At 41.5% G+C, this 26,548-nt stretch overlaps 1 protein-coding gene across 3 annotated transcripts; it reads right to left on the bottom strand.

Moving 5' to 3' along the window:
• Positions 1 to 60: 60 nt before the first annotated feature.
• On the bottom strand, positions 61 to 24,758 carry LOC131256673 (squalene synthase 1-like). 3 transcript variants are annotated; one of them, XR_009176914.1, is made up of 15 exons: positions 24,411 to 24,758; positions 21,733 to 21,775; positions 19,117 to 19,206; positions 18,234 to 18,309; positions 17,920 to 17,989; positions 13,243 to 13,386; positions 12,725 to 12,829; positions 11,518 to 11,664; positions 5,843 to 5,918; positions 4,738 to 4,826; positions 2,057 to 2,148; positions 1,886 to 1,931; positions 1,323 to 1,398; positions 290 to 364; positions 61 to 198 (listed from the first exon to the last, which is right to left on the bottom strand). XR_009176914.1 is itself a non-coding variant. In XM_058257652.1 (14 exons), exons 1-13 carry the CDS (start codon positions 24,603 to 24,605, stop codon positions 1,342 to 1,344), a joined length of 1,230 nt encoding a protein of 409 aa, XP_058113635.1. In that variant the 5' UTR covers positions 24,606 to 24,758; the 3' UTR covers positions 61 to 364; positions 1,323 to 1,341. The 3 variants fall into 3 exon arrangements, 2 of the variants coding, with proteins under 2 accessions (XP_058113635.1, XP_058113636.1); XM_058257652.1 differs by having other exon boundaries at positions 61 to 364; XM_058257653.1 differs by lacking the exon at positions 290 to 364.
• Between the last annotated feature and the right edge of the window lie 1,790 nt (positions 24,759 to 26,548).

Raw genomic sequence — 26,548 nt, 5'->3', positions numbered from 1 at the left:
CAATGGCATGATGGACAGCTGTGTGGGCTGAGCAAAAAGCTGTTAAACAAGCACACAAAATTCTCAAAACTATCCAGGGAGCTACTAAACTCCTCCAAAAGATGTTTCTACATGAATGAATTATTGAAAAGCATCAATGAATACACACTAGAAATTCAATCCACACAATTATACAGCGGCCAACTAGCAGCCTGCCACCTGCAAAATACGATTTCAAGATGCAGCCAGCAGTTTCAATTTTCAGCAGTACTTTCAGAGATGGTTGTTGTGAAGTAGAAGAATTTCAGACCTTGCCAAAATGTAAAATCTCCAAAGCAATTCTGTGGCTAGAAGTTCAGTCTCTCCAAATAGATTGTAGATGATCCTGCATTCATTGAGGAATGTTTGTTCAAATGCCATGAACATGGAACAGTTCTTCGGCCATACAGATTACGAGTCTGGGTTATAATGGAAATGTACCCAGATTCAATCATCTATGCCACCCCATAAACTCTGCATGTGGGCCCCAGCGAGCCAACTTGTTCGGACTGTGGGGGCCACATGGTGTATGGAACATAACCCAAAAATCTCTTTTATTATGAGCAAAGATATCCAGGTTCAATCGAGCATTTGCTCAGCCTCATAAACTTTACATGTGGGACCCAGTGATCCAAATCATTCATGTTGTGGGGGCACCATGGTGGATGGGATGTGACCCAAAAGTCTCCTGCATCACATGATCCCGAAGATCTAGCAGGGCCAGTGATAAATGTGGACCACTAGATGTAACAGTTGCTTTCCATCAGAAGGCAAGGATCATTCTATTGGGAAGATATTACCATGATGGGATCCCCCAGATTAACACCTGGGTCAGACACAAAAATCCCATTCTTTTGATCAATCATTGGATAATATCTCTTAGAGAGGCTCATTTGCTATGAGATGTTTATCGTAGTCATCAGGCATTCAATGTCCATGCAGTACCTGTTTGAGAGCTCTAGACCTTTCATCTCTCAGGCCTTGTTGATAGTCTGTACTTACAAAATCACAGCAGTGAGGTGATCCTAGCCATTGACTGGAGGACTCACAAGGATTACAGAAGGGTCATTATGAAAATTTCGAGAATGGTCGACATTCAACAGGAAAAAATCCTCCAATCGATGGCTAGGATCATGAAACTGTTGTGATCAGGTACAATAGATGAACTGCCCAGATTTTTCGTACATGTATGCCGAGTGTAGGGATACTGATTGCTGCATAATTAACTGACTCAGATATTAGCGTTTAGCATTGGATACTTTCTCACATCTTGTTCACAATTCCGTTTTGAACAAAAATCCTACCATGAGCTGAGCGGGCCGATCATTTAGTGGAGAGAAATGCAAAGAAGACTGCTAGCAGAACAAAGATTATGATGATCTGTACAACACATTACAAGAGAATCAGATGAGATTCTTTATTTATAGCAGAAGACAGATTTAAAAAAGAGAGCTGCTAAGCACACATGCTCATGTACATGCCACACATGCCAGTGTGGCACTAGGTGCAAGATCCAATCCGTCCACCAATCGTCCAATGACATGCATGTTTTCCCAAAAAATCTGGTCAACTCAGCATGCGGGCCCAAATATTGGACACAGGAGGATGGGTTGAAAAACTTCAGCCAAATTTTTGAGAGCTGTACATTTGTTTTGGAAAATATGGCTTATCTGGCCAGTGGATCAACCTGATTCTTGGGCTAGGGCATCAATATAGTGGTGCCATTCTGATGGATGGTTGGATCTTGGACCTATTGTGCCATGCTGGGACATGTGTGGTGTTTATGTGAGCCTTCTTGCACACTCATGTGTGCTTAGCAACCTCTAAAAAGAAAAAGATAAGAAAAGAAATACACAAAAATACACACCAGAGCTGAATTGTATGTTGGCTTGCTCTCGACTAAGTAAGATCTCCTGTCAAACAAGGAAACCATGGTTCAGACAAAAGGAATGTTCTTTTCTTTTTTTTTCCTTGAAAGATGGGGTGGGGTAAGGAAGAATGTTCATCACATGGAGCAGAATTAGAAACAGCGACATACTTTTTATTTAAGAGCCCAGAGTCCCTGCAAGCCTTCTGTATTGCTTCTACCTGACTTAGCGTCTGTGAGGCATTCGGATCGTTTTTGTCGACCTGCAGCAGCCATTGCATAGGCATTCTCAGTTTTTCTCAAGTGGTAGCATTTTTTGACAAGTATACAATATGTTGGGTCAACCAAACTGGCATTTTCTTTTGGCTGGCAACATGATAAGGCCAACTTTTTCTTCATCGAAACAATCCGTTTAGTGGGCTCTATTATTTGTGGGACCCATCCTGAAAAATCTTCTGTGACGGAAAATCTTAGTCATCCACTTGGTTTTTTGCTTCCCATTGAGAATGGTTAAAATAGATCGTTTTTGTTCAGAGGAGATTTTGGGCAATCTGCATTTGAAAATCTGAACTGTCCATCTGCAGGCTGCCAATCCCACAGTTAAGATTGTTCGAAGGAGGGGGTTTTGGGGCATGGTTGATGAGGTGCATCAAGCAAACTGTCTGGATATCAAAGAGGCGGGTCCCACCTGTAGGGTTGGCTGAACCAAAATTGGCATTTGGCTTGGTCAACCACCCTTTGATGCTTCTTTGTAGTTTATATATACATTGTCAACGACACAAACTATAAATGAATAATGAGGAACGGAATTTTGATTTGATAATGCAAACCACTAATCATCTTTGTTAGAGTGGTGTGTTCATTTCGTTGCATTACCACATCATTTATGTGTTTATAAATTAGAGGGAGATTGTGAGGAGAACCATAATTTTCTCACCCACATGGTCGGTTGTTCTATTGATTGTCATTCCACAACTAGATTCTGCATGCCTGTAAGCAGAAATCTTGTCTCCTGGAAAAGTAAGAAACAGTCTATGGTAGCTCACTCTTGGGCAGAAGCAGAGTATAAAGCCATGGGAAATGATACCAGTGAAGCGATTTGGTTGCGCTCCTTTCGTGCTAATCTTGACATTTCTATTACATCAGCAGTACCTCTCTTTTGTGACAATCAGGCAGTGATTCATATTGCTTCTAATCCAGTATTCCATGATTGCACCAAACACATCAAGGTTGATTGCCATTTTGTTCGTGAAAAGTCGACTATTGGCACTATCTACATCTCTCATCTCGCTTCTAAAGATCAGTTATCTGATATCTTTCACGAAGGGTGTCACAAGGTCCTGTCTCTCTGATATTGTAATCAAACCGGGCATAATTCGCATCCATGCTCCAACTTGAGGGGGAGTGTTAGAGTGGAGTACACATTTTGGGTCGTCCTTCGTACTACCATATCATTTATGTGTTTCTAAATAAGAGGGAGGGGGATGAGAACCCTAGCCTTAATTTTCTCCACCTACACTCTTATATACTAAATTTAGAATGGCATAGACAACCAAGAACACCTTGTTGCCAGCTAGTTTTGAACAGCTACTCTCTCGGGTAAGTCTGAGTTTGCCTCCTCTGGGGTTCCCACTAATCCAAAACCCAACTTTAGAATAATGATGTAAGGTAATTGCTAGAAGACCCTTCATTTTGAGGAAATGACAACATGACTTTGTGGATTCCATCCATTATTGTCAAATTTTGTAGCATCATTGATTTTTATTTTTTTTTTACAGCAAAATTCTAAAATGGAGAGAAATTACCATCATCTGGCAGTCGACACTTTAATCATAGGTTTCCAAGCTGAGATTAAATGCATGAACACATGCATCGTGATGTCAAACCCGGTCAAACAACACAAGTGTTGAGGGATTCAGTTTTGCTTTACATAAGGCCTACCAACAATACAATTTAGAATGGCAACTTGGGTCAAACAAATAAAGATGGCTCGAACACATCATGCATGTAGTGAAGTGACACCATTGTGACAAATATATGAGATTTTCAAAATCTTGTGACATTTTTGTGGAAAATTGATCAAACGATGTTATCGCAATAACATTATAATATTTTCAAAATATCGTAAGTTTTAATTTTTCGTGATGCGAAATTATCGCAATTTTAATGCAAAAATTATTTAAAAGTTAAAATAATTCATTTTATAACTATATGTTGAAATTTTCAAAATTATTTATTATTTTATAATTAACGGTTTAATATTTTATTTTCAATGTGATTTCTCCACTAACACAGTGAGAAAAACATCAAAATCTGAAAATATCCTAAGAAATTCCCAGGCCGAGAAATTGCGAAGACCAAAAATTTTCACTATGGTGAATGTATATGATAATCTATTTCTTTTCCAATTTGATATGACCTTATACATCATGCCATCAATATTGAAGTTTTTTGGGAATGCTTCTTTTTTTTTTTTTTTGGAGGGTGGGGGGGGAGAAGCATCTATTATGAAGTTTGTTTGGATTGTTTGAAAAGAAAAGCAAAGAGAGAGCTTTTCACTGTTTGGACCTTTTGCATTGTTTGGAGCACAAAGGAAATGGTGAGTTGAAATAGCAATCATTAGCCTTTTACATAGCCAAATTCTTACGCACAAGATTCTAGGTGACCATTGTGAGAGGAATACAAGAATTCCACTTGCTATCAAACAAGACCTCCCCAAAAATGGAATCCTTGGGAATTCATGTTTCGATGGTGCTCAAGGAATCCATGGGAATCCATCATTGGATAATCATTAGACTTTTCATTTCTTCTCTTTTCACACAATCCAAACAGGACCTACAGAAATTGTATACCTTGGCCTTCAACGTGCAAGAAAAATCAAAGAAAGCGCCATAGACATCAGCCATCGTTCTTGTTTGGTCGATAACCTTAGCAGTAAGACCTGGAAAGAAATCATCAAAAAAGAAAGTTAATACAAGTCCAAAATCATATCTTGAATTATGATATGATAATGCGTAAAATTTATCTTGCAGTAGGGCTGCATCATTGGATGCACAGTTGAAATGAATTGCAATCATTTAATTTAATGAGGCGATGACAGCTATTACTGGTTGTTGCATAGTATTCACAAGGAGGAAAGGGCATGCTCCGGTGGTACCGGTACCACTGTAAGCTTTTGGTAGTACTGGGCAGGTGTGGGGCCCATGTGATGCATGCATAAAATCCAACCCGTCCATCATATGAGTTGGTGCATGTCAAACACGGCCCTAAAATCAGGCTGATCCATAAATCAGGGGGACCACACCACAGGGAACAAGTTGGGAGGAAACATCCACCCTTGATTTGCATGGAGGGCCCACAGTGTAGCTTATATAAAATCCAGACATTCAAACCCTTTATCTGGTCTCAATGAAGGGTCAGGTTGAAAATTATACAGTTCTGGAGTCAGGTGGCCTATATAAATCAAGAGTGGGCATGCCCTCTCACATTTCTCCATGTTGTGTCGCACTAGAGTATTAGATCAGGCTTATTTTTGGCACCAAGTAAAATGAAGTGGCGCATCTGACGGACAGGTTGGATACCCTTCATACATCATGTGGGACCCCCATCTGCCCAGTACCACTATAAGCTTACGGTGGTACCAGTACCACTCAAGCTTGCCCCATGAGGAAATAGTGCTCAAATAGCAGTTGCCTTTCTTTCTAGCCCAACTCGAAAGTAACATAATTTCAATTTGGAACATGGACCCTCTATACGAATGCTGAGAAAATCACTAACTGGTTATTCCCACTTTTATCAACCATACAATTCAATTCAATAGTACATACAAACACACCCTAAAGGACATGAAATCATCAGTATGCGATGGTCCTTGATTTTTAGTGAAATTAATCACAGTTTTAGGAATAAAAGTGATTATCAAATATCTCAACGGTTGTTATAGGATAGTTCTCTTACCGCGTCTCATTTTCACCACTCCCCTGAAGACTTCGAGGTTGTTATAGCATAAAGCTAATGTTCCAATTGCCATAATCTGATAGAGTAGCAGATATCAGTTCAAATGCAAACTCCCATGGAAGGACATGTCCATATCATTAATTAACATGGCTAAGCATTCATAATCATGAAACTTCCATACAATGATATACATTAAATGAAGAGTTCATTTCGCTAAGTGCGTGTTTGGTTTGTGTTTTACAATCGTAATAGATCGTAAAAGAGTCATCATTACTCTTTCACATTGCCTAGATGCAAGCTGGCAACGGATGTATTTCAACCGCCGAAATACAGTCGGGTCTTGCAACGGTAAATCTCTCTCTGACAGGCGAATCAGAGAGATGTTACATTGAAATCTCTTGGAATCAGTATGTGACTCGTCCAAGCGTTCAGTACATGCATGACTACCAAAACAAACGGTACTCCATCAACAAGAAGTTATTTAAAGACGCAAATGCTGCATTCAACCCACCTTTCATGTATCCCTCCCTGTAATCACCTTGACATCTTCACCATCCTCATTTTCCCAATGATTCCACTGTCACAGTGGGAGGACCTCCGTCCACATGTGAAGTGTTGACGGGGCATTTGTAGCCGATATGCAATGTTCTGGTGCTTGTTCAATGAAGCTTCATTGGCTCTTTCCCACATCAACTCCAATGCGGAACTCCATTTCAGTGGGGCCTCAGGTGTCTCTAAAGGCCTTCTTCCTCCATCTCACCAATCGCTTATGCATGCAGTATCCGGGGTCATGGGTGACACTCAGCCTAAACTACACCGTCGACAGTGTCTATCCTTTGGTGAATGGGTTTTCCGGCCGTGAGTTTGCCCTCAAAGCCCATAGGGTGATTATAGGGCGTTAGGACCCCATTCTCAACTATGTATAACCAATCGGAGAATGGCTTCCATCAAGAATTTTTTTGCACTTTCCTGGAACTCCAAAAATAATAGATATCTTACGACTTTGATGTCTGGGAAAGCATCTCTTGGCAATGGTGTAATAACCCACAAGTATCCACCTTAACACTGCCTGCTGGTACTCTCCCAGCCAAAACCTATGGTTAAAGTATACTTTCAGTATGAAAGATGTAATCGAACTGCATACGATGCCGCCCATCATCCTCTTCAGTGCTCTCAACTTTTACACAGCTGAGGAGAGTGTCGGGAGAGGACGATGAACCGTTGTGTCTGAATGTGCATGAACGTAAGTAAGAAAACTGTCGGTTAACAGTATGCATGCTACACATTTCTTCTTGTCTTCCTAACATTCTCAGGATGGATCAGATGATGAATGAAGGAGTAATATTCCTACTGCTCTTTTTCATAAGCGCGGATGCTGTCCCGGACTTGGATTGCATAGCATAGCATAGCACACAGCACCAACGCCTGGTGCTTTGTCCCCAAGGAGAGCAGCCAGTATGTGTGCTACTGGGAAAGCTCCGTCGGCATGTTGATGATGTATGTGTTTAATCCACTGTCCATACATTCTACCAGCTCATTTTAGGGCTTAAGCCCAAAAATGATGCAAATCCAAATCTCATGTGGATCATACCACAGGTAGCAGTGGTGATTGAATGCCCACCATTAAAAACTTCCAACAGCCCACTGACGTTTACTTGCCAACTGACCTGGATGTTGGGCAATAACATATTGCAGGCTTCATCAAAATAATCCATGGCCCCTGATGTTGTTTCTAATGGGGGGCATTCAACCAAGACAGTGTGGTCCCTACCCCCAAAATGATAACTTAGTTAAATGATGGACAGCGTGCACACATAACACATACCACAAAGTGGACCCAGAAGGTCAGGTGATCATCCACCAACATTTTCCCTGGGTAACAGCTATTCCGCTGCCCCCATGTTGAGGAGGCCAAGGACCTGTAGCAGTGGCTATTTGGGCTGAGGGACTCTTACCGGGTCTGCTACCTTCTCATTTTTTGTCATCTGACCACTGCATGGGCCCCGCTGCCATGTCAAACCACACATAATGAAGACAGTGGGACCCATGCAAGATCTTCAATACTTATGTTCCAACATCATTCTACCATACTTGTTATGGTGTTAAACAGACCACCTGTGCAGGATCTTCAATACTTACATTCTCATCATAAAACGAATCACTATTTCTAATGATGTATGACAACCAGGATTGCCAAGAACAGGTCAAGAGATTCAGTGGCTGTAGGTACAGGTCATACAAGTTGTATGCAAAGGCGTATGTAGCTTGGAACGTGTTCAGTGGTTCTTACAACCTTCTCCGTGGCACCAGCGAATCAGGCATGGCACAAGGGTGTGTGCCGTGATGAGATCAGAAGGAGATGGAGAGGGATGTTTGGGAAGTGCTCGAGTTGATTCTGTAGAGGAAGTTGCGAAATGTACTCCTGTGTATGAATGGGACACAGAGGTTGTCTACTGTTTGGTGTTTGCTCTGGTTGTACTAATGATATCCACATATGTTATGTTCTTTTGATTGTGTTGGTGTCTAAGTACTCAATGTGTTCAGACATTTGCTTTGTTTTGAAGATTGGTCAGCAGTGGGGCATCTACCACCAGCACGTACGTTTTGTTATTAATCCGTGGAACATCTCTTCTAAAGTCAGCTTGTCACCCATTTATGAAATATACATGGAGTTACTGCCTGCAGTTGGATCAAGAAAATACCTGAGAACAAAGCTTCAGGTCAACCACTCCAAGGGTCCCACCATGTACAACGTTCTGTGGATCACAGAGTGGTTCGGTCAAGCTTATATTAATGATATACCTTTCTCCAGGTATGTATGATTTGGTTTGACGGACTTAATTTTTGCAGTAGGAAGTCCATGACAGATGGCAAGTTGCATGTCCATTGCTTTCACACACAACACTTTGGTATGGTCCAACTGGGTCATGGTTCTAACCTTATCCTTTGCAGGGGGCCATCAAATAATCAACTTTTAATGTTTGGACGGCATGGATCGCGCAAGAATGCAGTGTTGGGCCCGTTGGCGATGGATTCCGACCACTAATCCAACCTATTTATACAAACACCAATGGCATCCTTGGATTGCTTTGTGTAGTCTGCTAACTATGTAATTGCTGGGTAGTTCAGGATTTGGAATGTAGTATCTAGATGTGGTGTTGTCTGCCATCCAGGCATACGAGTATAGCACCAAAATATTTTTGGTTGAAGTCAGCGGTTACACTGAGCCATAACCAAATGCATGGTTTCGGAATCCAGCTAGCTACAGGAGAAGCACACTCAGTATCCATACGCCAGAAATTGGCAGCTGAAGTCAACGGAATTCCGGGAACAATTTGTAATGATTTCGAATTACAATACAATACGATCATAATTCGTAATCCAAACACGCCCCAAGCTCACATATCTGTGTGGGACATCTGGGCCATGCATCAGGTGAGCCCCACCAGTGTAAGGGGACTGGCCTATAAATCAGGCCAGCTCATCAGGTGGGCCAATACAAGCATCGAATCTTACCCACTGGCAAGTTTTTTCGACCTTCAGTACGCCAACATGATTTTGGACCAGCTCATCTACACAGTGACCCCCATCTGATGCACAGCTGCATGTCCCGCAAACATGCCAGGCTGGCACTTGTGGCTGCATGAATCTATAAAAAAATCATCCTACTTTATCGTTGCCTTCTAGTTGAATAGTTGTCTTACAAAATTTTCCTCAAATGCATAGGCATGCAGCAATCATGTAGGCACTCTGGAGGCATATCTCCAATTCATCTACCCAACTTCAATTCTATTGGAAGAACCCTCATCGTTTTTCATATTTTTGAATAATGGAGCGAAGGTAACAAAATAATTAGCTCCGAGAAATCTCTTGGCCATCAATTTTAACTAAGATGTTGCCTCTATAACCGTTCCCAATAAAGTTGCATTTGCAATAACTGTCTTGGTTATTTTAATTTCTAAGCACCTTTAGCACCTTTAGACTCTACAGCCATTCTACAAACCTCCAATGTGGCATTTGACCCACTCTAGTGTAGTTGACCGATACCATGTCATCTACAAAAATCATACACCAATGGTCCTTATCCTGACGTTGGCAGTTCAATCTATACTATACAACACTAGCAACATTTGCCCAATTATACGCATGTAATTAGATGTGGGGAGTGAAGAAATCTTCGGTTTCTTCATCCATGTAGCCTTTCAACCTTAGGGTAATTTTCTCCTTTCAACTCCTTCCTAGGAGTAGCCCACACCCACTTCTCTTCTGACACAGGACAACTAACCACTTGCTATAAAAGCTCGAACTGCCCTTTATCTCATAGCCCAGGTCAGGCCCTCTGCCAAACTACCCTCGGGAGCCCTAATTCACATGGGTCCCGCCTCACAAGGGCCGCCAACCCCAAGTGTGCCCTCGCTTCACACCGACCACCACACTCGAGCCCGATGTGAAAGTGCCCATGCATTAATCACCCCCGGTGAGAAGCCTCAAACACGAGACCTTCCGCTCTAATACCACTTTTGACACATGACAACTAACCACTTGCTCTAAAAGCTCGAACTAATAGAGCGTACTAAATCAATCCCTTTTATCTCATAGCCTAGGTTAGGCCCTCGGCCGAACCACCCTTGTGGGCCCCACTTCACATGGGTCCTATCTCACATGGGCCACCTAGCCCGAGTGTGCCCCTACTTCACACAGGCCACCCAACTCGAGCGTGGTATGAAAATGCCCTTGCATTATCCTCTTTGCATGCAACATGCTAAAAGACATCATGTTAGGGAACACGTGCATCAAAGGCTCTATTGGGCCCAGTGTGATGAATCTGTAACATCCACGCCGTACATCTATTATATCAACTCATTTTACGATGTCAGCCCAAAAGCTAGGTAGATTTAAAGCTCGAGTGGGTCACAAACTCACAACACCAGAAAAAGTGGGCATGGGTCACCCACAGTAGAAACCCTTTTCTCTGTCTCTGCGTGTAGGCCACATGCATGTAGCTACACCCTTCCCTCACTCTCTCTCTCCATTTTTCTCTCCCCTACTCTCTTCACATTTACCCCTGGTTTATCTATAACAAGTGCGAAAGGGGGAAGGCAATAATGTTAAACCTTGACGAAGACCCCAGGGTTGGCATTAAGCCGTTATCAGTTTGCACTTGTTATAGATAAATTAGCACTAGTGTCCAGGATGAGGTCTTTTGGTATGTCGTCTAAGGATGGGGCCACCACAAGTTTTTACATTAAAAAACCAAGATATCACATTGTAGAATGTATTAGGAGAATCATTCCTCTCTTATTAATTACAAGAGAAGCTCTAAAGCATAAACTAGTTATCTTACGCAAGGTCTGAGAGAAAATGATGAGTACGCTTTTTTGCAACAAAAGATGGAAATCAAAGTAGAAAACGAAACCAAAACCATCATCTAAAGCCACTAAAATGTATTGGTATTTGGTTTTTGCATACCTAACACCAAGCTGCAAACTATTCCTTTCATATGATGCAAGTCATGTTTGATCACAGTATTGAAAGAGGAATTTATAAAATCCAAATCTCAATATAGTTGGAGATCTCAAGAGTCCTTGTTCTAGAATGCCAAGGATTTAGACCAATTTAAGCAAATACTATATCAGCAACCTTGATACATTAAGTAGCTTTGTATATGTCCGCACCTGAGGAATGGCACAAAATCGAAAGACAACAGGATCTCGCAAAGCAGACATGTACTTCAAGCAATCTTCCACATGTGTCAATGCATTGGTGACCAGTTCATTCAAGCATTGCACTGCTTTGATGGAACATTCCTCATATTTCAAGTCCTGAAGTACATATATCAGAAGACCACCAGTTGAAATAAATGAACCACTATGTAAAGTAAACAGCTAAAACCAAATCACATAATCTAACCAACGCCCAACAACCATAGAAAATCATATAAAATCAAGGGAGGCTTGCCAACCCCCACCTCTACAAACACCGTAGCACATAGCACACGTGCCACTTTGGCGAGTGGGTGGAAGTGGAATACTTGAGCAGTGCATAAGGTAGCCCCCAAACATTAGACTGGCCACACATGCACAAAAATCAGGCTAGTCCACTAATCAGGTGGGCCACACATGTAAGTTGATTGAGGATCGTTGTTTATTTAAACCATTCATTTTTTTTGTATAGAGGTGGTCTACCAGATGGGTATACTGGCCTGATTACTGTGCATGATCATCTTCATGGCAGGGGACACGCTGATGTTCCACAAACTTTCTAGGCTGGCAGTTGTGCTGTGTGTGAAAGTGGATGTATAGAGGAACATGTGGGGCAAGGAAACCTCTAGTTAAAGAACAAGAAGGACAGTAACATTGTCAATTTTGAATAAACCAGAGATATATCACAATAAAGGTTAAACAAAAACAAAAAAGACTGATCCCCAGCACGAGGACTTGTATGGTATCCTCGGGTCCCAATTTTTACGAAGGGGCCGTTAGCTGTCTGATCCTGATTGTTGACCTAATGGGCGAACATAGTAGATGTATCATGGCCCAAAAAAACTCTCCTCAATGGGATAATTCCAATTGATCAATTTGGTGGCCTATACAGAGACAGTTAAGAAAAGAAATAGAGAGACAATCCACATTGATTTGAACAAAGGCTAAAGATCGGATAGCTAGGAACTTCCAAGCTGGGAGATTTTCCAGGCATGGCCCATCCATCATGGGGACCAGACCATCAGAATAGTCTGGAATGCTGAACTCAAACCCCAAAAAAAAAAATAAATAAATAAATAAAAATCTGAGGATATTGTGCACGTCCTTTGGTTGAGGACAATATAATTCCTCAACAAAAGAGAGTAGGTTTCGAGTAGAAAATTATAAAAAGGAGATGCACCTCAAGTTTATCAGCGTATTTACTCCATACTTGGCGAGGCCAGAACATGCGTGACTTTGGAATCTCATTTATATCCTCCAGATAGTCTCGAATAATATTTGCTTTCTGCAATTTGAACACACAACCTATGTTATCGAGTACAGCAAAGATGAGGTCCGGCAGATCCTCAAATTCAAAATTCACCAGTACTGAAAAGATTTGAGTATTCATAACTATAATTATGTTGAAGTACTTCCCAAACAAATATTACATGTTGAATTTGTTGCCAAATTGGTGCGACCCACAATATATTATAATTAAGTAATAACTTCAGAGTTCAAAATCCTACTAGATTTGGATTTAAACTCCAGGAGTGGGAATTCCTTATCCTTGCCCTTATCAACTCAGTTACTAGATTGTTTTGAAGGATCCAGTAATCATAGCATAATAGTATAGCATTGAAGTACTAGAACTGTTGGATAATTTGATTAAACCAAGCAAATAAGAGGATAGAGATTGCTAAGAAAACCATACACCACCTGAAGGAATAAACCCATTGAGTTGGAGAGAGAGTCTGAAGCCAATTCTTCCAACCCAGAGGCATGGAAAAGCTTTGACAATCCTAATCCAACAAGTCCCGCCACATAGTGGCAATACTCATCATAGTCATCAACTGTTTCCACCTACAAAATAAGAAGAAGCTCAACGTGCAGTTGATGCATAACCTTCAATGAGAATTTCAGCAAGGTACCTACTACAAACATGCAACTTTGTCGTAGAAAGTGTTTGTACTAATGCGAACTATTACACAAAAGGTAAAACATACAAGACAAGGAAAGGTATAGGGAAAAATTAGCCCACATGCCTGGACAAACAATAACTAAAGGAAGCAACTAAAGGATCCTTCTCAAGTGACAATTACCCAAACGTATTTACATTTAAGTCTCAGACACATGACCTGTGAATTTATTAGTCAACAAAGAATGTTATAAATGAAAATTAACCCACATGGCAACACCAACAATAGTAAAAAGGAAGCAACCCACACATTTTTATATCATAACATCAATTAGTAATATCATTCCCCTGGGTTAGTGATGCAAAACAATTAACCACTTGCTCTAAAAGCCCGAACTGTTAGAGTATGGTGAATTGATCCATTTTTCTCATAGCTCAAGCCCCACATCTCATGGGTTAGGACCTCGGCCTAACCCCCCTCGTGGGCTCGTGGGTCCCAAATAACATGGGCCGCCCACCCCGAGTGTGTCCCCACATCCCACGGGCTACCCCACTCGAGCTCGGTGTATAATGCCCCTGCATTAATCACCCCCAGTGAGGAGTCTCGAACACGAGACCTCCCCCATGGGCCCCAAATCACATGGGTCACCCACCCCGAGTGTGTCCCCGCATCCCACAGGCTACCCCACTCGAGCCCAGTGTGAAAATGCCACTGCATTAGTTAGTCTGGCAATGGGTGGGCCTCGGACCTGGATTTCAAACTGGTTGGGCCGGGCTTACCGCACCAAGCCTATTCAAAAAATTGATTTTGTCTGGCCCAATGTCAGCCCCATTCCTAGTACCTCCGTAGAATAATCCCTCGTAGACTTACCAAGCATTTGGGTTCAGCACAAGCATTCCAATGGTAGCTTGGCAAGAGTTTGATGACCGACTGCTCACTTGACATCAACCCTCTTACCCAGGCCAGGGGCTGGCTATGCAATTGCGATAAGCAGAATTTCATGGAAATAACTCCCTATATCTGAAATTTTAAAATAGCATCGTTTTGCTTCTACTAAATTGTATATGTTGTGGGTCAAAGAAGTCAAAACTCAATAACCTTAAGGGCCTGTTTGGTTTTCCAGAATCCAGGTAAATCGCTGTAAATCGCTGTAAAAAAGTAATCATTACATTTTTTCACTTGTTTGGAAATGAGGGAGTAATTTCACCTAGAAAACTAGTCCAAAAATGTTGACTTAAATCCGTGGGCCCCACCATAATGTATATAATATATCCGTGTCGTCCATCTGTTTTATTAGAATATTTTGAGGCTTGATCCGAAAAAATTAGGAAGATCTAATGTTCAATTGGCCCACATGAAAGGAAACAATGGACTTAATTTGTCCACCATTGAAAGTTGATTCTTTTACTGGGCCCACATTGAGGTTTATTCACCATCTAACCCGTTCATAGGGTCATATGGACATGGATAAGTGAAAAATATAAATATAAGCCTGATCTAAAATTTCTAAGGGCCTCAACAAGTTTTTAATGGTAGGCATTCAATTCTCATAATTTCGTGTGGTGTGGTCCACTTGACCTTTGGATTTGCCTAATTTTTGGGCTCATGCCTTAAATTCATTTGGCATAAGGAACGGGCGGTGTGGATAAGCCACACACATTATGGTGGGCCCCATATTTATTTTACAAATTCCTCGATTTAAGTGCTTAAAAAGTAACTGGTCAAGTCAGCATTGGGAAAGATGCAAGTAATTACCTTGGTAAATAATGATTACTCATTTACAAGGTAATTACACTTGAGCCAGGAAACCAAACAGGCCCTAAGCGTACATAAGAAAGAGTCACAAAATCCACAAGCAACTTTTAGCAAGCCTACATGGAGGAGGCATGTTAATCAATTATGAGCTCTGCTAAGCCCTCTCATGCCACTAGATTCGGCTGCAGATGCCAACCTGGCATTTGTGGGTGAATCATAAATCAACTGGCCCCACGCCCCCACCATGTATACAGCCTAGCATGAAAATCAGGCCAATCAACTCATCTGGTGAGCCAGACATGTATCTCAAGGATGAACTGTTTAGAAATTATTCCCAAGTCTATGTCCCAGCCAGAATTTCAGCCAGGTCATCTACAGTGAGGCCAACATGATGAACAAGTAGATGTCTCAAACATGGTTGGCATGTATGTTGGCGTGTAGATGTGTCTGGGCTAAGAAAAATTCTCAATCTTTCCACAATAAACATTGAGCCTCAATAGCATGCAGATGATTATAGTTGCATAGCAGCCATTTGAAAGTTTTAACCGGAAGCCATCTTCTTCCTTATTCCCTTTCCTCTTCTTTCCAACAAATCTATTTCCAATATGTTAAGGAATTATGATATGCAGTTTGTGTGAGAAGCAACATTGAGTATATTTAATGCGGGGGCAGTTTCACACCAAGCTCGGGTGAGGTGGCCTGTGGGATGCAGGGGCACGCTCGGGGTGGGCGGCCCACTGAACCCATGGATTTGGGGCCCGTGTGAGGCAGGTGACTCGTAAGGCAGAACCCATGGCTTTGGGACCCATGAGGAGGGTTCGGCCGAGGACCTAACCCATGGATTTAGGGCTTAGGCTATGAGATAAAGGGATTAATTCGTCATGCTCTATCAGTTCGAGCTTTTAGAGCAAGCTCCCACATCAAATTGGTATCAGAGCGAGAGGGTCTCGTGTTGAAGACTCCTCCCCAGGGATGATTAATGCAGGGGCATTTTCACACCGGGCTCGAGTAGGGTAGCCTGTGGGATGCAAGGGCACACTCGGGGTAACCCATGGATTTGGGGGCCGTGTGAGGTAGTGGCTCGTGTGAGGCGAAACCCATGGATTTGGGGCCCACGAGAAGGGTTCGGCCGAGGACCTAACCCATGGATTTGGGACATGGGCTATGTGATAAAGGGATTAATTCACAATGCTCTATTAGTTCGAGCTTTTAGAGCAAGTGGTTAATTGCCCTGCATCAATATTTATTCTGGTTATATGTATAAATGGCTCGTTGTTATTGTTCTCATCATGTTAGTTTCTTCTTTAGAAAGAAAACCTCTACAGATGGATCATTTCTCTGAATCTGTAGACATTTTATGGCTTGAGCAAGACCTCCCACCACTACATAAAAGATTATACAGCACCAGCCACTTAGGGCCTTTTTGTCTACACGGCATTTACATATGTTGAAGGTATAGTAAAATATATTATTATGAAAGCATTTACAACAGTAGAAGTCTCTACCATGCAAGCAGTTTACTAATTTGTGTTTTTTGTCTATTTTTTCTATGTATATCAATTTAGTACATTTGTTTTGCCTACTTCATGTGAGCGTGAAAATGTGAATAGGCCCAACCCGTGAGAATTGGTTGTATGATGGGCCCACTATCCAACCACATCAACACATGTAGGACATCACATTTGGGTCCCCACCATATCAAAGTAGGTGTCAAATCACTTTGATCAGATGATCGTAATTTGTAGCCATCAAATTAGTGATTTGGGAAATGAAAGGTCCATATTGAGTATACTAGAGAAGTTAAAGCATTGAATCATTAATGTAGGCCATCCATCATGTGGGGCCCACCCTTGATTGCCCACCCCTCTCAAATCACTTTGATCGGATAACCCTAACCATCGGATTCGTAGTTTGGGAAATGGAAAATCCATATTGAATATGCTAGAGAGGTCAAAGCATTGATGTGGGCCATCCATCATGTGGGGCCCACCTTTGATTGCCCATCCCTCGCAAATCACTTTGATCGGATGATTATAACCATCAGATTAGTGGTTTGGGAAATCAATGATCCATATTGAGTATACTGGAAAGATCTAATCATTGATGTGGACCATCCATCATGTGGGGCCCACCTTTGATTCCCATCCTCAAACCGGATGATCTTAACCATTGGATTAGTGGTTTGGGAAATGGACACTCCACATTGTGCACGCTAGAGAGGACTAAGCATCCATGATTGTCCATATTGTCCCTCTCCAAATTACTCTGATCAAATGATATAACCATCATATTAGAGGTTTGGGAAGTGGACGGTCCATATTGAAGTGGTAAAACCAATGGGGGCAATTTACACAAGAAAATATTTCCTGGTGGTGGGAAGTGTGCAAATATTTGGGCCATTTACCTATTGAAATGAGCAAGTGTGAAAACGTTTACATAGGGAAATTGGTGCAAACATACACACACAAATCCCATTTACATATGTAAATGGGCATGCAAACAAACTTTCCCTTACTGTACTGTCACTCTATGCTTCATCTCTCTGTGAAAAGGAGAATGTCCAAGTAAAACAATAACTCCTCACTAAAGTTAGAATTGAGTCAACTTAACTGGGACAGCACATCAAACCAATCAAATACCAATGGAAGCATTACAGGTTAATCTAATACTTAACAAATGAACATTGACAATATAATAAACCGAACCGCAGTGCATTACAAACCTCCTTGCATATAAATTTTGCCATTCCTGCACCCATTCTTTTGGTAATATCTTCAATTGCATCTTGATAACTGCATAACGAGTCAAAAAACAAAGATTACATACATTAATAAAATCTAAGCCATTTCAGGCACTCAGACCCATGTCCACATCTGTGCAGCATTGGATCTGAGTGAAAGCATGAACAGAACAACAAGAAAATAGTATGGACATCCACAATAACTGTAAAGCATACAACTTGGATTGACAAACAATACCCCATACCATCATTCCTTTAGTTAATTACTTGAGAAGAACAGCGAAATGAGAAATGACCTTTTTCCAAGCTCTGAAAAAGCAGTAGAAACGTGATGAAACTGATCCATGAGAACCTTGTAATGTTTTGTACCGCCTACAATAAAGAAATGAAGAAAAAAATTCAAAATAAAAATCATGATGATTAACATATATTCCAGGATTCCATTCCAGGAATACAACAACACTAGCATATCAAAGCCAATGAACAAAATCTATGCTATTTGTAATGCGAGCAGCTTTTGGATGTTTTTGGCCCCGCAATTAGTTTTGTAGGGCAGAAAACTTTGAATATCCAGAGGGCATGGGGAAATATTTTAAATGAAGTCAGATGTATTTTGGTAACAGGAAAATGTGGCTATTGTCCAGTGTACGGTTCGGATTTCACCCACAAAAAGCCTGCAATGGCTTAGATTTTATTAGCATCTTTCCAATTGTTTGATGCCAATAACCTGCTAGAACTTATCCTCCTATTTACGTGTAGCCCACACAGAATGCTGTAGGCCCATTGTCAGGAGTATGAAGTCCATACCATACATATGTTGAACCCATTGATGTTAGGACATCAGCCCAAAAAAAAAAAGGCAAGTCTAAAGCTCAACTGGGCCACAACACAGGAAAAGGTGGACATGGGTCGTCCACTATTGAAACCATGAGCTCTGCGTGTAGCCAGAACCATTGCTACAATTCTCCCTTCTTTTATCCCCCTTTTCTGATTTGTCCTACTTTTTCTCCCTCACCCATTCTCCCTATACATGCGTTGCACTTGCTGCTTCCCCTGTTGTTAATAGCAGCTATAGCATAAATTATTTGGTTGAAAGGTGTTCACTCTACTGAGGGAAACAACAAATGAAAGTAATTGCAAAAGGGCTACTTGGGTAGTTAAGATTTCAGAATGCCTTACATGAGAAATGCCAGTTGCGTTCATATATGTGCTGGTGAAAGGATTCCAGGATCGGTACTTTAATATCGGAAGATATACTTGTATCATCCTCTAAGCAACAACAGATAATGTGTTAGTTGAGAAGCTCATATCCAGAAGCTTTGGCATGAAAATGGTATAATCAAAACCAATAAAGAAGCTAATTTATATATGTGACAACAATTATAATGGCTCATGTGCCCTTGACCAAAGCTAAATCATCTGCTTGGGCCCACAACATACAAAGATGAGACAAGCCAAACAAACTTTCACCTTTACTACTTCAAAGAAGGAAAAAGAAGAAAAAATCAATACCAAACCATCATGTATAGATACTGGATAATAGCTGGACAGAGGACTCAGAATTGGTCAGAACCTAAATCAGTACAATATCATCACATAATTCTGACACATCTAGTTATTTGAACACTAATATAGCTACCAAGAACTCAAAGTTTTCTCCATACAAAGGCAACATAAGATGTCCCTCTACATGCTTTGCTCCATAAACCTCGTCGAAAAGACATCTGTCCCTTTAATCTGGTTCCATCTTAGAATTGCTTTCTTTTCCTCACTGGGTAAGCTTGGATGGAATCCACAATCTCAGCTTGGAAAAACTCATGGCAAAAGTTCCAAGTACCAGGGCTTGAAACTGCATCTCATCTTGCATATGTTTCTCTTAGCAGGATAACAGTAATGGGAAATTAAGAAACATCAGAATCAAAAACATGACAAGGAATAAAGGATCATGCCATCTGAAAATCATTTGAAATCTAAGGGATGCACCTTTGTAGCTTGTAATTCCATAATTTGCATTCCTTCATGATTGGTCAGTGGAATTTCATGGTTTTGTTGGGGAGATGGTAAGGTGGCTATAGAGAGAAGTTGCAAGGGGTTGGAGCCAAGAGGCGGAATTATGTAATATATGAAAGGCTCCTCTCATCTTCTAGCTCAATTTTCATGGTAGGGCATAATCCTAGCCAGCAGTAGGGAGCAGTGCTTGCACCCACTTGGGAGTTGAGAGTGATGAGGTTAGCCTTTACACGTCTGGCAGGCATCAGAAAAACAAACGAGACAAAGGGGCAGGCACTGAACTGTTTCTTGCTCGTCCCTCTTGCCTATTACAGTGAGGGGGTTCCCTAAGCGGCATCCATTTTCGTTTCCTATTTGCAATTTAGAACCCTAGATAGCTACAGTGAATGTGTTAACATTTCTAAAATCATATACATTGTGCAAGGTTAGCTAATTGCATCAAATTGCATACACAAAGTTAATTGAAAAGTCATGACTTATCCAAAGAACAAGGAATTCGCAAGCCTATAACTCCACTGTTAACATCGCCATGTTCATGTAAGCATAATTCTTTTGAGCAATTTAGGCCTTTAAATGGTAGATTGGCAAAAGTTTCACAATTGGCTGCCCACCAAAAGCCAACTACCTCTTTTACCTAGGCTCTTGGAAATGGCTATGGCAAAGTCTCCCATTAACACAACTCACATGCCAACATGCTCCCACCCAGTATTGACCCACAAGACCCAGCCCAACAATTACATGTATGCCCCAAAGGTTGAGCAAGCAATCTAGAGTCATGGAGGACAGTTACCAGGCAAACCAATGAGCATAAAGCACCCACGAGCATGAAAGGTCATGCCGAGTAATTGGCTACAAAAAATGGCTGAGAATGATGCATGATTATCAACATGAGTCACATGAAGCTGTCAGGCCCTACACTACACTATAGCAGAAATGATGCAGGACAATTAACCACTTGCTCTAAAAGCTCGAACTAATAGAGCATGACGAATTAATCTCTTTATCTCATAGCCCAGGCCCCAAATTCATGGGTTAGGTCATCGGCCGAACCCTCCTCATAGGCCTCAAATACATAAGTTTTGCAGGCCGCCCACCCCGAGTGTGCCCCTGCATCCCACAGGGGACCCCACTCAAGCCCGGTGTGAAAATGTCCCCGCATTAATCACCCCCAGTGAGGAGTCTCGAACACGAGACACTCCGCTCTAATACCAATTTGATGCAGGACAATTAACCACTTACTCTAAAAGCTCGAACTGATTAAACATGGCAAATTAATCCCTTTATCTCATAGCCCAGACCCCCATTCCATGAGTTAGATCCTCAGCCGAACCCTCCTCTTGGGCCCCATATCGATGGGTTCCACCCCCTCTTGGACCCCAAATCCATGGGTTCTGTCTCACACGAGCCAACCGCCTTACACGGGCCCCAAATCCATGGGTTCCACGGGCCGCTCCCCAAGCCCACCCCACTCAAGCCCGATGTGAAAATGTCCTTGCATTAACAACTACTTTGTTCTGCCCACAAAGGGAAGTTCTACAGAAAGTTGATGTGTAGAACATGCGTGCGAAAAAAGTTATTAATCCATTCTAGTGCATCACTAATTGAGAGGTAATGCCAGATGCGCATCGTGAATGTGGAAGAATGATGGTGTGAGACGTAATAATGTGCAACGAATGTTAGCGGAATTAAGAAACAAACTCTCATCAAGATGCAATGGAAGTTGCAACTTAATAAACATAACAAGAGCAGTCAACAAAACATAGGGTCATAGGGATGGGAACTGACCAACAGTATCAAGGGCTCTGAGAACCAAATAAAAAATACACACCTACATAAAAGAAGGAAAAGGAAAAGAAGTATCAGTCAAATAGTAGATCACTAGTATTAGGTACCTATGAAATAATGCTAATCCAGAAGGAAATATAAACCACCATTTTTAAATTTTTTTAAAAAAAACAAAAAAAAAAAAAAAAACAAACAAACAAATAAACAGCAGTATAGCATTTCAAAGTAGTTCAAAGCTCAGTTTGCTCAAGCATGAGAACATATACATTATACACTTCCTGGCTAGGAAAGCATCAAAATCCCATAAACAATGTGAAATTTTCCCATTTGAGTGTTGACACCAACGAGAACAGGTTATAGAGATATAAACTTCAAATCCTTACGATTGGGTCATTATCACAGACCACTCATGTGTGTTTTGTGGTGCCACTAGGGAGTCAACATGCCATCTTTTCATTTTATGTATGCCTGCAAAAACTTACATGGAAAATTCTCTAGCCAAACACTGGACTTGCGGTGAGTTTGGCAAATTGCAAATGATAGAAAATGGACTTTGTACCCATGGTAAATCAATTGCAATTTGGCTTTAGATGTTTCATCCTCTTCGAATCAAACATTGTCCTTTTTGTTCAAATAAATTTTAATCATCATCATCATCATCTGAGCCTTATGCCCTTATCCCAATTAATTGGGGAAAGGCTACATGAATCATGTTCCACCATTTCACTCTATCAAGGGCCATACCTTCAATTAGACCATATTTCATCGAGTTTTTTCTTACTACCTCCACCCGCATCCTTTTAGGCCTTCCCCTTGCCCTTTATAGCCTTCCACTAGTACGAACAGACTCCTAATTTGAGCAGTTCTTGGTCTCCGTTGCACATGACAAAACCATCCAAGTCTACTTTCCCTCACCTTGTTACCAATGGGTGTTACTCCCAAGTTCCCTCAAATGCATTCATTTCTATTTCTATCTTTCCTCATCTTGCCACTCATCCATCTCAACATCCTCATTTCAGCTAGATTACAATAGTAATATCTTAGCTTTCTCAGTGAAACACCATAATGGGATATATCATCGTCCTAGCGCTATACAAAGACACATCAATACATATAAAACAAAAACAATCAGTTTTTAAAGTGTCAACAGTTCTAGAATGAAAAGCATTACATCACCATTAGAGAAAAATCTCACTGCAGGGCTGATCTTATCCATCTGATTGGGGGCCAATGGATGGCGTAAAGGGACATGGTCCACCAATCAACGATAAATGGATGGTTTGATCAATTATTGGTAACGGTCAATGCTAAAGGGGCATAGTCAGTCCACCAGTCAGACAGGCAGGATTGTCCAATCTGTGCAACTCCCAGATGTGCTCCCCTCCAAGTGGGACCCACCTTATGAACAGTCAGATCACTGGAAATCTTGCAGCATGTGTTCTGTGCTGGTTATAAAAGTTCTTAAATGATTAATGATAAAGAGATTATCTATTCCGTGCACCATGCTCTTTAATGCGAATTTGCGGTGCATCATCGAGTTGATTTGGATCATTCATCTGGTGGGACCCATGGATGGGCCATGACCCAAAATGTCCACATGTTGGGCAATATACGATATGAAAGGATGAAAAAACAACAACAACAACAACAACAACAATAATAATAATCATCATCATTATCATCATCATCATAATAATAATAAACTATATCAGCATTTGCCCTAATTCATCAGGAAAAAGGTCCTTGTTCATAAGATTCAAATCCAGCCATGCACAGTGGATCCAACCAGATGACCAATCTGGATTGCCGCGCATTGATGCGCCAGATGCCCTTTTTTCCTGTGAGCACACAAAGGTCGCATAGTCCACCATATAACAAATAAAAAACCTCCAACATGGAAGGCAATACCACAGTGATGGTTCACCACCAATTTAAAAAATAGCGGTGATTGTCCTCCATAAATGCTGTATACACATCGCTGATCCGGACCTTCATACCGTTGCACCAGCCAATGCATCACAGCCCTAAAGTCACACTTATCAGAAAATCTCCTGGCACCAATTGAATTTCGACCATTGATCATAATATTTAGGACCAAACATCTGATATCCACCAATCAGATGGTCATAGTCATCCAATCAACACAAATTCCAGGTGCGGCCCCATCCACAATGATCCACCCAACTTGGACGGCCCGGATTGACATATGTGTATGCAATGTGTGCAGTGATGAACTGTCACCATCTGCGATCCGGGCCTGCAAAACTGCTGGGTCCACGGTCAAACATATCCAAGGATCTTAACCATCAGGCGCCAATTGAATCCGAACCATTGACCATAATATTTCAAACCGTCCATTTGATACCCACTGATCAGACGGTTAAGAGTCATCTAATCAGCACGAATTCCCCCATCCATATTGGTCCACCCAACTTGAACGGCCCGGATCGACGGACATGCATTCCACGTGTACAGCGGATGAAACATCTCCATACTCCACCGCAATCTAAAATGGCAATAAACAAACACATCCAAACATTTTTGCAATCCAAACACGCAATTTACAGTAAAACTAAATAAAAATAATATCCAGAATTTAAATTTCAAGCGAGATTTGAGAAATTGGAGAGAATATGAGAAAATGAAAGAAAATCAAGATGTAGAGATGGACGGCTTACGGCGTTCCGGAGCTCTGGCCGGAGCTGCTGAATGACGAGGGCGAAGCTTCTAGAGACCTTGTGGAGCATCGTGTAGCAGAAGGCCCAGTGCGGATCGGGAGGGATCTGCTTCTCTGCTTGGACGGCTGCGATCTTCAGCTTCACGAGCGCGTAAAAATCCTCCGGGTGTTTCAGAATCGCTGCCAGGCTCCCCATTTTCGGTCCGGTCGTCGCGCGAATCGCAGCGGAAGGGAATGAGGAATGAGGAATGCAAAGGCCGGCGATGGGATCTCCTTCTGTTGTTGCTGACGGTAGCTGCTGGCAAGGGAGCGGATTAGGTGTTACACGGGATAACGCCTTTTAGTGGGACGCGGATTAGCCACTGACAGGTTGTGTAGCGAGACTTGCTACTGAAAAGTACTGTGCGGCCCACTATAATGTATGTGTTGTATCCACACCGTCCATCCATTTGGAGATATCATTTTAGTGCATGATCCAAAGAATGAGGCAGATCCAAACCTTTAGTAGACCCCACCATAGAAAACAGTGGGGAGAGTGATTCCCACCATTGAAATCTTCCAAAAGCCCACCATGATGTTTATTTGAAATCCAAACTATTCATAGGTTAAAACAGACATGAAAGAAGGTAAAACACAAGCATCAGCTTGATCGAAAACTTTTATGAGCCTTATAAATTTTTAATGGTGGACGTCACTCCCTCACTCTTTTCTGTGGTGTGGTGTGGTACACTGGAGATTTGAATTAGACTCATTCTTTGGCTATTTCCCTAAAATTATCTCTTCAAATGGATGGACGGAGTGAATACAAATTATACATCATCGTGGGGCCACTGAACTTAGTTGACATCACTTTAGCAGCGAGTCTAGCTACTCACCTGTCAGTAGCTAATCCGCGTCCCTTTTAGTGGACGGACGTCGTTTGGCCGGTGACCCAAATATCATCTAGCTAGCGGTGGACGCGGATTAGATATGGACAGCTTGAAGTGACGCAGATTAGATACTAACTGGTTGCGTGGCGAGTCGGCTACTGAAGTGACGTTACCAAGTTTTGCCGGGCCTACTGCAATGCATGCGTTGTATTCGAATCTTTTCTCCACTGGGAGATATTTTTTGAGATATTATTTGATGGCATGAGCCAAAGAATGAGGGGGATAAAAATCTGAAGTGACCCCACTGCAGAAATCAATGGGAAGAGTGATTCCTACTATTGAAATTATACTAAACCCTTACATAATGTTTATTAGAAATCCAACCTGTTCAAAAGTTTAAAAAGACATAAAATAAGAAAAAGCTTAAATATCAACCTGATCCAAAACTTTTGCAGCCTTTAGAAGTTTTCAATGGTGGGCGTCACTGTCCCCACTTTTCTATGGTGGGGTCCACTGGAGCTTTGGATTTATTCTTTGGATATTGCCCTAAGATGACCACTCCAAATGGATGGAAGGAGTGGATACAAAACATACATCATGGTGTGGCTACGGAATTTGCTGATGTCACAATGGGCTAATCTGCACCCGCTAGCAGTATTAAACCTATGGGTCCCACTGTTTTTTTATCCACGCAATCTAACCATTTTTTTAGCTCGTTCTAGGGCAAGAGATTAAAAATTGAGGCGGATCCAAATCTCAAGTGGACCACATTACACGAAACAGTGGAGAGAATGATGTCCAATGTTGAAATCTACCTAGCTGACAATTTGTGTATACTGTACACTATCATTTTATTAAGCACATGGCCCACCAATGATGATCAGCACTATCCAAACATTGTCCATGTAAATCAGCACCATCCAAACATTGTCCACATTAATCAACGATTAAAAATAATTGATTAGTCACTCAAACATGATCTTGTGCTTGCGGTCCATCCGAGACTTGGAATTTCATCATTTCCAGGTAAAGCATATATTTCAGCGGGCTTATCACAACCGTAGTGTCAAAAATTATATATCTCACTAATTAGGGATATTAAAGTTAATTTAGTAATTAAATTCAAACCTCTATAAATGTAGCATGCATAGATATTTTTGAATTAAGGTTAATTCACACTCCAGGGTGCCAAACACATTGGGAGGAGGGTCCTTACTCTTACTCGGGTGCCAAACACATTGGGAGGAGGGTCCTTTATAAATGTAGCATG

Source organism: Magnolia sinica, chromosome 9, assembly GCF_029962835.1.
Source record: "Magnolia sinica isolate HGM2019 chromosome 9, MsV1, whole genome shotgun sequence".
Lineage (NCBI taxonomy): Eukaryota > Viridiplantae > Streptophyta > Magnoliopsida > Magnoliales > Magnoliaceae > Magnolia > Magnolia sinica.
This window is presented reverse-complemented; position numbering and strand designations above follow the sequence as displayed.

What these genes read in the sequence shown, in the direction of transcription:
- LOC131256673 (XM_058257652.1), bottom strand. Translation starts at nt 24,605, where the DNA reads ATGGGGAGCCTGGCAGCGATTCTGAAACACCCGGAGGATTTTTACGCG. An exon ending in CAAAATTTATATGCAAGGAG is followed by an intron (nt 13,387 to 17,919) that starts GTTTGTAATGCA and finishes CTTATTTTGTAG; the next exon opens with GTGGAAACAGTTGATGACTA. An exon ending in AGTGGTGAAAATGAGACGCG is followed by an intron (nt 4,827 to 5,842) that starts GTAAGAGAACTA and finishes ATTTCTTTCCAG; the next exon opens with GTCTTACTGCTAAGGTTATC.